General features: G+C 48.6%; 2 protein-coding genes across 2 annotated transcripts in view; one reads left to right on the top strand and one right to left on the bottom strand.

The window, feature by feature from the left end:
- Positions 1 to 1,771: 1,771 nt before the first annotated feature.
- C13H2orf68 (chromosome 13 C2orf68 homolog) lies at positions 1,772 to 7,064 on the bottom strand. Its single transcript, XM_087823669.1, has 4 exons — positions 6,951 to 7,064; positions 6,747 to 6,865; positions 5,730 to 5,881; positions 1,772 to 5,366 (listed from the first exon to the last, which is right to left on the bottom strand). The coding sequence occupies exons 1-4, from the start codon at positions 7,055 to 7,057 to the stop codon at positions 5,244 to 5,246; spliced, it is 501 nt and encodes a 166-aa protein (XP_087679795.1). The 5' UTR covers positions 7,058 to 7,064; the 3' UTR covers positions 1,772 to 5,243.
- A 1,822-nt stretch (positions 7,065 to 8,886) lies between these two features.
- Positions 8,887 to 12,341, top strand: part of USP39 (ubiquitin specific peptidase 39) — a 28,735-nt gene continuing 25,280 nt past the window's right edge. Inside the window, exon 1 of the mRNA XM_087823670.1 lies at positions 8,887 to 9,373. Within this exon, the coding sequence (XP_087679796.1) occupies positions 9,106 to 9,373 (268 nt within the window). The 5' untranslated portion in view covers positions 8,887 to 9,105. The remainder of the gene's footprint in view (positions 9,374 to 12,341) is intronic.

The raw sequence follows: 12,341 nt of genomic DNA on the forward strand, positions 1-12,341 counted from the left end.
CAGAGAGAGGAAGGGAGAGGGGGAGAGAGATAGAAACATCAATGATGAGAGTGTCGTCATTGATCGGCTGCCTCCTGCGCTCCCCCCGACTGGGGATCGAGCCCGCAACCCAGCCATGTGCCCTGACCGGGAATCAAACCAAGGTCTCCTGGATCCTAGGTCGATGCTCAACCGGGCTCACCGGATGCATTTTTAAGGGTACAACCACACAGAGTACTACTGTCCAGAAGTCAGTGTCCAAAACATGTTACCTGACTGCTCAACACTTAACTTGAAACAAGGCAGCAGAGACCAATGGATATCCATTCTAAGTAAACACACGTGGCCAGGTGTTGGTAGGCAACAGAGGAAGGTGGGAGACCCAGAGCAATTTGGGAAAAGGAAGCAGGAATGTGGGAATAAATTTCCCACCAACTTCACCAAAACTTACAGGCCAACAGTGCCCTCTTGGTTCCTTTCCCTCAAGGGAAGAATATACCTCCTTGCACATACTGGAAGGGAGCCTGGGACTCTAAAAGGAAGCCCAGCATCTGTTGAGAACCCTTGTGAAAAACAACTCGGGCCAACAGGTTATTTATGGGAAGGAAGCATGGGCTGCTAGGAGGCTGGTTTACCTTTGCTGGCATCGGTGAGGCAAAGGTATAATGGCTGGTACTCTTAGGGAAATGGAGCAGATAAGTTAGAAATGGCTTGACAAAGGAGAAACCTTTTTGGACACAGTAGCAGTTAAAAATGGAAAGGAGGGGGGGGAAAAGTGGAAAGAGGAAACCTGTTGGAGAGCCCTTTTCCAAATGGCATTAGGACTCAGGACAAATAGCAAAGTACGGCTGTACAGAGCGATTGTATAAGAACACCAGGCTGAATGGACCAGTGGGGAGTAAAATTCAGTCCACCTTCTGCTGGCCATGTTCTGTGCCCCAGGACAAAGGGGGAGTGCCTCTTTCTAATTCACAGAGAGGTACCATCTTCTTGCTCAGGTGTATTCCCACTGCACAGGCCCCTATTTCTCATCTTCCCAATGGTGCCATGAACCGCTCAGCATTTCCTACCTCATTAGTAGCTTTGCCATTCTTAATCAACACTTAACTATATTTTATTGACCTGGGTTTGTGTTTCTGTCCAACCTTTATCATGGGGAAGGCCTAAGAGGACTGTTCAGGTTCTAAACTGCTGTTTTAACATAAAGTGGGTAGATAAGTGCTCTAGAGCTGTGACAAGGAGGAAGATTTGGGCTTAATATGACAGTATTAGTCCTTAAGAGTTACCCCAAACCCTAGCTGGTTTGGCTCAGTGGTTAGAGTATTGGCCTGAGGACTGAAGGGTCCTGGGTCTGATTCCGGTCAAGGGCATGCACCTCAGTTGCAGGCCCCCAGGCTCCCTGAGGGAGGCAACCAATCAGTGTGTCTCACATCGATGTTTCTCTCTCTCCTTTCCACTCTCTCTGAAAAGCAATGGGAAAACATCCTCAGGTGAGGATTAAAAAGAAAAAAAAGTTACCCCAAGATAGAGCTCCCTGTGACAGAAGGGCTCTTCATGGATACTTGGTAGGGGGGAGTTATGAATTAGACAAGTAGGACCAGAAGTCTTTAAAAGTCCCTTCCAGTTCTAAAGCTACGCGTTATGCTCCCACCACAGCAGTTCTTAAAATAGGCTAAGCAACAGATGAGATTTCAAGTGCTGATTCTGTGCTGCTGAATGACATTAGAAGCAGGCACTTAATCTTCACTTCCCTTACATACACAAGTGATTTCACAACTCTCAGCAAAAACAGTGCTGTAAAAATAATGTTTATTGGTTAAAAAGAATACAGTCTTGGAAAAGTACCTTTCTTCCAGGATTTTAAAATAATTTTCATACTTCACTTTATTCATCCACATAGCAGATACATTGAAATGAGAAAACAGAAGACTATATGGCTTTTTATACATTTAACACCACAACATGGCCAGTGCAACCAGTCTGTCATTTTGGTGGCTCTGAAAAGGCAGAGAAGCCATTCACTCAGGTTTTCACTTCTAGCATCACTCCAATCACTGGGGAAATTTGGGGTGGGTGCCTAAGGCTTCTTTGCCATCTAATTCCTCAGGGACAGGACAGGAATTCAAGAAGGTAGCTTAAAATGTTTCAAATAATTTTCAACATTCCACGGTGATTCTCCTAAAAGGCTCAGAGGTAGGAAAATAATGTCCTTATTCCTCTTTCTATAGTAAAGGCTTCATTTCCATTTGTGAACCAGCTGGGAATCCACTACCTGACCATCCACAAATCCCACTGAACGCACAGCATGTTGGGTTTCCACTACACCAAAGGATTTCTTCCAGCTCTACAGGCTAATCTCTAGTTGGTGGTGCCCCTTAGGGTAGACTATGGAGATGGAATCTCTTTCAGAGGCTCCCCCATAGGGAGCATTTGTTATTGCCCACGCTGGTCCTTTCTAATGTCTGGCCAGGCTCCACAGGCTCCCATTTTCTCACTCAATACAAAAAGTTTTACATTCCTTTCTTGCTTTATGTTCATCAAAGATTTCCATGCTGGCCAACTGGCTGGAACTCAAGCTTTAGTGTTTGTTTTTCTGCATAGCCCAAGCCCCGTGCAAACCCCAGCTTCCTTCTATTTTATAACATCATCCACTTTGGCCCAGGAAACACAATACCTTAAAATCCAAGGCTTACCCTCAGTAAGTGAAGGAACACCTCATTTTGGATGGACATGAGATATGCCTATTAGGCTACCAGACTTTTTTTTAGATAGCCAAGAATGTATCTAGTCAAGTGAATGTTCAGTTTGAAGCAACCTGCTAGAAAGCTCCAGCTAGTCCAACACTGTTGCCACTGTACCACACAGCACAGGACAGTCCCCTTTAGGACATACCTAGAGCCTGTGGGAAATGCTCTGAACATTTTCCTTGATGGCAAAGCACCGATTTTTGAACACAGTTGAAAGATGTCTGGAGGCAAGTCTTGTGAATAAACTGGATAGTACCATCTTGGATCCCAGATGATGGGTGGCAATGAGCCTGTGCTAGGAAGCTGCCTACTGGTAGAGGGCCATCACCAGTGAAGCATTTCAGGCATACCTGGAGCAATGGCAGCCTCACTACCAGTTCTGTTCTGAAAGAAAATCTCTCATTTAAGTACCAGGCTTAGTGCTTTATATATCATATTGCATAATTAGCTAAGAATTAGGAAACTTTCTTGAATGGAAAAGACTTTATATGCACTTGATTAGGCCAAAGTGCCTCAAGAAAAATTTTACACACAAAGGAGTTCCCATCAGTTTCTTACCTGAGTGTGGACTACATGACAAACAGAGAAAGACAATAGGTACACGCTTTCCTTCTCCCAAAAGAGGAATGGAGGCTAAAATTTCAGTTGCTATGCCCCCAACCTCCTCTTCTGGTCATGTTTCTAAATTCTATAACAAGTCCAGGAAGCAGGCCATCCAGCTGTGAGAAGTGGACCCCAAAGGTATTTCCAGACTGGGAAGTCTAAGAGTTCCAGTGAAATCCTATGTCCAAGTCAGAAGATCAGTTGAAGAGCTGGAAGACTAAAATGACTGGTCCTCTGAGCTGCAGGGAAACTGGGATGATGGCACAGCCTCCTTGATCCAGGAGGCTCTGGAGGGTAGTTAACATGTCAAAAGGCACTTTGAATCCAGCTGAATTAAAAAGGGCAGACTTTCTCCTATAAAAGTAGAACTGAGCCCAGGACTGGCAAGTTTAAGGTCTTTAATCTTGGGTCAGCTCTGTGGGTCAGGAGCACTCTGGTCTCTTCACAAGCAGGCCCTTCTAACTTATCACTTCACTCACTTTCCCGGCATTCCTGTCACTGCAAGCTGTGGCTAGCTACATTTTAAGAATGTAGTTTAATAATGCCCTCAGGTGTCCTTTAAGAGAAAAGCTGCTGAGATGGACTAGCCAGACTGATCTTGAGACCCTGATATGGAGAAACCCCTGGGGCAGGCGGACTTTGGTTTCAAGCAGTCTCAGCGCTCATGGACTCATGTAAACCCCATTTCAAGTCACTGAGGTTAGGTCAATCAATGTGCTGGAAAACCGAAGTGGCTTGGAACTGCAGTGTGCAGGATGCCTTGTAGCTTTCTCAGACCTGTAGCCTAACCCTGTATTAGGAAAAATGTCCACTTGGGTGAAAGCACTGATATTCTTGGGATTTTTATTCTAAAGATCTGTTGGGAGATTATATACTCTTAGGAGGCAGGAAAGGAGAAAGAATGGGGTAGGGGAAGAGCAGATGAGAGAGGTTCATTTCATTTCCTCTGGGGACTTTTTTTCTCTTTGCAATTACAGTCCAAACAGGCAATTATTGCTGTTGAATTTCTCTTTGTATGTACATTCAAAACTGTTAAATCACATTTGGAGAGGCAGTTTTAGCATGTTCTGATAATTCTCCTTTAGGGATGAGGTTGAAAGCTATAATTCTATAGTCCTAACCAAGGCAGGTTTTGCTGCAAGAAATCCTTGCAATTTAGTTTTGGCATTATTTTCCTAAGTCTCCTTATCTAGATAGTGTAAAGCAGTGGGGCATGACAGAAACTTGAAAAAGCATGGAAGGGGAGGGAGACATGCTTGCAAGTTGGCCTCAAAAATGAACATCTCTCACTGTGTTGGTATCAGGATTACTGGGAGAGCTTGTCAGAAAGGTAGATCCCCCACCCCCAGGACACCACACCTCCAAAGTCCTCAGCAGCTGGAGGAGCACAATTACACTTAGAAGGGACGGGGGCAGAACTGACAGACTTTGAGACAAAAAGATGAAGGAAAGGAAAGAACAAAGAAACAGCTGGAAATGAAAAAAAGATCTAGAGAAACATGAATGAACATGAGAAGCACGGTAGGAAGGAACCATAAAATAACATACATGGCTCATGGAGCTGGGTGGAGTAGCAGTGGCCAGGTATCCCAGGGCATATGAACTCAGTGAGAAAGCAGCACGCTGGCATAGGGATTCATAAACCTTGGCTCTCCCTGGAGTCTCTGCTTCTAGAACACCAAGCCAGCCAAACAAAAATTCTCGAAAATTCCAAATTAGGCTGGTCAAATGGGCCAACATACAAGAAAGGATGGCTACAAGGGAGGTGGTCAGGCACAGTCCCTGTAACACCCTTTTCTAGCAGCTCTGGGTGTGTGTGTGTCAAGATCAGCCCAGACTAGTCCTGGCACCCCCAAACAAGGGGTGAGCTCCCTGGGCAGTGACTCCAGCCTGGAGGGAATGCCTTCAGCCTGGTCAGTCTCGGCTCTGGCGCTTTGCAATCTCCTCCTTGATGCGCAACTTGAGGGCCTCTTGCATGGGTGGATCCAGAGGCGTCTGTGCTGATACCTCCTCACTCACCCTTCCTGGATCATCGTCCTACGTGGAGGAAGAGTCAGGAAGCTCAGGGCCTGGCCTCTTCCAGAAAGGCGACCTGCCCTGTCCCTAGACAACTCTCTTATAGAACTCCATTTGACTCATAACTTCAAGCCAGTGCCTGTCATTTCCCAGGTATCTCCTGTAACAGTGATTCTCAACTGAGGGCCCATGAGCCGTTTCTGTTGCAGGTTGAGGATCACTGTGTGACAGGAATTGTGCTCAAGAGCACTGCCCAGCAGTTTATGCTCCCATGTGGAGCAGACACTTCCCTCTGACCCTGATGAAAACAGCGGCTTGGGGGCTGGCAGTGATTTCTACCATTTCCTAGGACCTTCAGGCTGCAGCTGTTTCCACCGGGCGTACCTGATACACGATAACTGATGTGACCTCTCCGCTGTCCGCCTCATATTCTAAGCAGAAGAGCTGATGGCCAGAAGGCTCTGGCTCGGAGCCGCCACTACTGCTGCTTTCACGGGACTCTTCACAGTCTGGGTTGCTTGGGTGGGTACAGCCATCTGGAAGGATGAACCAGAATGAGAGGGAACAGGGAAAGGCTGCTGGAGGCCCTGACCACAGAGATAAAAGCCCCAATTTTTTAAAAGTGTGCTTGTATGTGAAATGTGGTGCCAGTTTTATTTACCAATGTATCCCTGCTCCAGGGTCAGCACAGCCCTGTCACACAGTAGGTATACTATGTATATTTGTCTAGTGAATAGGTTTGAAAGGTCGTAGAGAAATGCATAGAGCTCTGCCTGGGTTCAAATCCGAGCTCTGTCATTTACTAGCTCTGAGATTTTTGGGCAAGGTACTTAATCTCTCTGTGCCTGTTTTTCTGATTGCAAAACATAAATAATAGTTCCTGCCTTATGGGGTACTATGATAACTATATGACTTAATGTACAGGAGACCTAACAGCACTTCAAGTAACGCCCAACAAATCTGGAGTCATATGTTAACTGCTGTGATGTCTAGGTGTCAGGGAAGCTGGGGAAAAAGGCCTTTTGATGGGTTTGGGCTTCATTCCACAACTATGTCCCGGTCGCCTACAGCTGTGCGGAGCCTTTTCTCTGTTAGATAGTGGGAAAACGAATATACAGTGTGATGGGGCAAACTGGCAGCCCACTTCTTGCTGGCTCCCAGGTATGTCCTGTACGAGTGATGTTTAACTGGGGGCCATACGCCCTCCCTGTTCTCCAGGAGGAAGCACTGAGCGGAGACTGGGGAGCGTCGCGGTGGAGGTCCAAGCAGGGAAGAGATGAACTGAGCCTTGGGGCATAAGTGATGGGGTTTTTTCCATAGAGAGAAGGGGAGTGCGTTGAGGCCGAGGGCCCGGGGCCCAGAGAGCGCGAGCTTGGAGGCAGGCGGGGCGGGCGGCCTCACCTCGGCGTCGCGGCAGGTACACTTGCAGGTCGGGCTTGCGAGGCCTCGTCGGCGCGGGCGTGTGCCGCCTCCTCGCCTTCTCCTTGGCCGCCTGCTTCACCTTCTTGTCGTAGTCGTCCCTGAGAGGGGAGCCGAGCGGGAGTCAGGGACGGCCGGGCCGGGCCGGGCCGGGGCTGGGGGAAGGGCGGCGGGGTGGGACGGTACCGGGCGAGCTGATTCCGCCGGATGTGGTGCACGAAGCCGTGGCTCATGTCCAGCCGCCCGCCAGGCTTGCAGCAAAGACCCGACCCTGGATCCGGCGCCGCTTCCATCGGGAGCCCTGGGCGCGGAGCCGCCGCCACCCCAACGGCCGCGCTCCCGCCGGAGAGCTCGGCGCCGCCCCTCGCTCGCCTTCCGGCCTCACACCCAGACCTTCCGCCCCGACGGGACCGCGGGGCCGAGCGGCACGGCGCGCGGAGTTCCCAGCGCGGGTGGCGGCGGAGCTCGTCTTTGTCACTCTACGTTGAGGCGCGGGATTTTAGGCTTGCTGGGGACACGTCAGACAATTCAGCCCCGGTGACACCACTCGGCGTTCGGTGTGGCGCCTTCCGGTCCTTGCCCTGGGGATAGCGTGCGGTGAAACGCCGTCACCAGCTGCGTGACCTCGGCTGACTACTGAACCCCGCTGTGCCTCGGTTTCCCCATTTGTAAATGGGGACCCGAGAGCATTTACCTCAAGAGAGTTGTGAGGAGGCGAGCGCCCTGGCCCCCCGCCCGCCTCGGCCCCGCGCCCCACCTCTGCGGTCGTCCCGCCGCGGCGCCCACCCGCCCGAAGTCTTAGCCGCCCGCAGCGGGAGGACCCAGGGCTGAGCTTGTCCCATACTCGAGTTCTCCTTAAAAAAAACAGACCGGCTTAGGAATCCGTGATTAGAGGAAGGACACAGCGCAGCACCGCTGAGTAACCGAGTGCAACACCTCCCGGCGGGATTTCAAACTAAACGCCGCGGAGGCAGAGGGGCAGCCTCCAAAGGACACGGCCTGGGCGTCGTGTCTGTGAAACCAGAACACACCAGCCAACCTGTGGGGACAAGGCAGGCGCTTTGGGGGCCGGTGGGTAGGTTCATTATTTTGATCGTGGTGATGGTTTTGATGGGAAACTCAATAAATTAAATTTTTTTTTTTTTTTTTTTAAGCTTTAGTTACGTAGTTAATAGGCTTGGTGATTAAATGCATGTAGAAAGCTATTGTCCCATGGCTGGAAAGCATGACTGGACATGCCCTGACTTGAGGAGACCAGCAAGCAGTCCCACCTTCGTGCCGCAGGAGGACGGCGAGCGACCCGGAGGGTAGCTGAGCAGTTGGGCTCCAGGGAGAGAAGGCCGGCGCCCAGGATGCAGATAAAGAATCACGAGTCAGGAGATGAAAGGATGCTCGAAACTCACCGACTGCGGATTTTATCTGATGAACCTTTTCCCCTGAATTCCAAACGCCTTAACTGCTTTCACCTGAATTCCAAACCCTTGAGCTACCCTTTCCGTCTCCTTATAAAAAGGGGTTGGCTTGAGTGAGACGTAAGAGGGTCTTTTTAGGGTACATAACGCACCTTCTCAGATCGCTGGGCGTCTGAATAAAGCGCCCAGAAAGATTCAACCCTTGTCTCTACTTATTACTGGTTCTGGGAGTGACAGGCAGCAGGAAACTTGTCCAGTTTCAGTTTCGGCGTGTGTACCTCCACCCGGCAGTTCCGAGACAATTGCATCGCCTTAAATATGCGGTTTATTGTATGTCAACACACTGCAGGAGAACCGTACAAAGAATGTAGTTCCGAGTCGTGAAATCACGGGTCCTGAAGCCTCAGCTTTACTAGCGTCACTGTGAGTCCCCTCTGTTCCACGTTTGCATTTTCGTGTGATAAGAATAACCTTCTCAATGTGGAATTAGACTCGGGGTTGCTGCAGACAGGGGATGATGTGGGGATGATTGAGGGGTGTTGCCTAGGTCTGTGCAGGGGCGTCGGTCTCCGAAGCGTGGAGACGACCCCCCAATTTTTGGTTCGGGGCGCAAAGTATCTTGAAGAAATCTGGAACTCAAGGACGGCTTCTTTTATCCAGAAATTCCACAGCCAGTAAAAAAGTTCCAGCCTCTTTAAGCTGGAAATTTCGGGTATGGTGGCAGTAGGCCCGCGGACCGTTCTCACCTGCGCACGCAGCCGCCAAAAGGCCGCAAGGAGGCGCAGGACTGCCTAGTTTTCTGTGGCTTGATTTGTCCCCATCGGCGACTCGTAGAGAGCTTTGGGCTGGAAACAGCGCTGCTCCTGATTGGCCGTTTGTCGCGCGCTCCGGAGTGGCCGCTGCGCAGGGGGACGCTACCGGCTGTGGCCATGTCCGGCCGGTCCAAGCGGGAGTCGCGTAGTTCCACCCGCGGGAAGCGGGAATCCGAGTCCCGGGTCAGCTCGGGTCGCGTCAAGCGGGAGCGAGATCGGGAGCGGGAGCCCGAAGCGCCGATCTCCCGGGGCAGCCCGGTGCGCGTGAAGCGGGAGGTCGAGCCGGCGAGCGCGCGCGAGGCCCCGGCGCCCGTCCTGCCGGCCGTGCGGGTGAAGCGGGAGCGCGAGGCGGACGAAGACTCCGAACCGGAGCGGGAGGTGCGAGGTGCGCGGGGCCGGCCTGGGCTCGGGCTCTCCTCTTCCCCTTCCCAGCCTTTCCTCCCCGGGGGCATCACACTTCACCGGTGTCCGTGCTAATCCAGTTTTTACAAAACATCTGAGAATGGAGTGTTGCCGTAATTTCCGGAATTAGACTATTCAGACTTGAGCGGGTGAACGCTGGGCACCGACACCGGTTTTCGCGGGCTGTAGAAACCCAGAGATCTGGATTCTAATCCTGACTCTGAGACTGAGCCGCTGTCGTTTGGGAAAGCGGGTTGCCCGTGTTTGCCCCCCTCCTCTGTAAGTTGGTGGCAATAGTCCTGGAACTCGTGGCCTTTGAGAGTCTAACAACTGCCGGTGTCTCCCCCCCCCCCCCAGTGACTGCACCCCTTTTCTCTGCAGTCATTCTGCTTCTCAACTTGTTGATATCTTACCAATCATGACATAGGTTTCCAGCAGTTCTGAGACTTTAACTTTTCCTGTTTACCTCCATTACATCTTTTACTTCTCTGAACTTGGAACTCTTGATTTGAACATGTTCCTGTATGCTTGTTTTCTGCCCAGTTAGTAGGACCCTATTGAGGAAGCAGGTGAACGGTGTTACTAGGCTACGTGCTAGGGGCAGGGTTTGGGGGAGGCCTTCCACATTCTCCAAGACTTCATAATTCTGCATCTGGTCCTTGTTATCTGTGTATGATTATACTCTTTTTTTTTTTTTTTAATTATTGATTTGAGAGAAAGAAATACTGATTTGTTGTTCCACTTATTTATGCATTCATTGGTTGACTCTTGTTTGTGCACTGACTGGGGATTGAACCCGCAACCTTGGCATATTGGGCTGATGCTCTAACCAGCTGAGCTACCTGGCCAGGGCTTTAGATGATTACATTCTTATATTGACTATTACATTTCTTGCTCAGGGTCCTGTGCTTGACATATTTTTGCATTCCACACAGGGTCCGGAACAGCCCCTTGCTCATAGAAAGTATGATAGTCTTTGAATAATCTAGTTAATAATTTCAAGGTGTTCTCTAATTTTCTTCTCTTAAATACTGTCAGCCTCAGGTTTCCCCCTTTTTTGGGAACAGAAATTGTTTCTTAGATATTTTGCTTAGTTGTAATACGGAGATTGTTTTCTCTGCGACATTAAGATCCCAGTTGCTGTCACTGTCTTTTTTTTTCACATCCTTTTATTTTTATCATGAAATAGATCACAGGTACTAAGATGGACAGTGTAATGCAGAAGTACATTATAAAGAAGAGTGTGGATGTACACTTTTTTTTTTTTTATTGATTTCTGAGAGAGACGAAGGGAGAGAGAGAGATGTCAATAGGTTGCCTTCCGTACGTGCCCTGACTGAGGATTGAATTGGAAACCTAGGTATGTGCTCTGACCCGGAATCGAACCCTCAACCTGTTGGTATATGGGATAACAACTCTAAGCCACCTGACCAGGACTGAATGTACACTCTTTTTTGTTGTTGTACAGTCTTAAATCTACCTCTTATCAAGAATTATGAAGGGTCTAGGATTTTACAATTGCTGTACTAACTTGCAAACTTCGAAGTTAGCCTGTCACAGTTTCATGGATGCCGAAGGAAGACAGGACTGTAGGCCCCAAACAATTTATTACAGTAGTAACAGTAGCCAGAATGTAGCATTGGTGTAATTTCCCCAGTCACTTCCTACAGTGCAACTGGAAGGGAATCCATTGGGCCCAGTGGGTGTCCCTGCAGAAGAGGAACTCTGAGTTTAGAGAGCCCAAATGTTTTCTAATGGACTGTGGGATTTCCCCTTTGTAGAGAGATGCTATCTCTGTCTTCCAAGGTTGTTCACTATACAAACATCTTTGACAAAATAGTTTGAAGGCATTTAGTGGCTCTGGTCACAGTATGTGCAGAAACAGAAGACCCCATGGAAAATTGTTTCCTAACACTGTTTAGCTTAAGAAGTGGAACATAACCAGAACCTTAGAAGCTCCCATAGGCCCCTTCCCAGTTGTCTGCCTTCTTTGCTTAGGTAATCGCTTCTGTTTTTACTAGTTATAGTTTTCCCTTGTATATATGTCCTTAAGCAGTACTGTGTTTTATTTTGATTTGATATAAATGGAATCATTCTGTATATAGTGTTCTGATTTGCCTTTTATTTTTGCTATCAATATATATAATATTTTTATTGATTTTTTTTTTTTTTTTTTTTTTTGAGAGAGAAACATCAGTGTGAGAGTGGAACATTTGCCTCCTGCACACCCCCTACCAGGGATCGAGCCTGCAACCTGGGTGTGTGTCCTGACTGGGAATCGAACTGGCAACCTTTTTTGGTGCATGAGAGGACGCCCAACTAACTGAGCCACACCAGTCAGAGCACTAGCCATATTTTTGAGGTTCATCCAGATAGGTGTTCATGGCTACATAGTGTTCCATTGATATACCAAAATAGATTCTTCCATTTTATTTGTTGTAGACATTTGGGTTGCTTCCAGTTTGGGCTCTTTCAAATATTGCTGCTATAAATATTTTTTAGTAAAGTACTCCTGGTACGTGTATGCAAAAATTCCTCTGCAATATATAAAGAGAAGAGAGATTGCTGGGTCAGAGGGTCTGATATTTTCAGCCTTGATCTTGCTGTATTATTCCAAGAGGTTGGAACAGTTCTCACTCCCACCAGCGGTGTGTGAGCAGCCTCATGCTCCTCATGTTCGCCAGCGTTTGGAATTTTCTGATTTTACTTTTTCCTCTGGTAGGTGTGAAGTGGTGTATTGTCGTGTGAAGAGATTGACGTTTTCTTGATTGTTGATGAGGCTGAGCATCTTTTCATGTGTTTGTGGGCTGTATCCCTCATTTCCTATTGGGTCGTCTGTTTTTTTATTGCTTCACCAGATTTCTCTATGTAACTGCCAACAAATCCTTTGTTGGTTAGATGTGTTTCAAATATATTCCCTCGGTTTGAGGCCTGTTTCATTAGTGGGCTTT

Source organism: Miniopterus natalensis, chromosome 13 (genome assembly GCF_054644295.1).
Source record: "Miniopterus natalensis isolate mMinNat1 chromosome 13, mMinNat1.hap1, whole genome shotgun sequence".
In the NCBI taxonomy this organism is placed as follows: Eukaryota; Metazoa; Chordata; class Mammalia; order Chiroptera; family Miniopteridae; genus Miniopterus; species Miniopterus natalensis.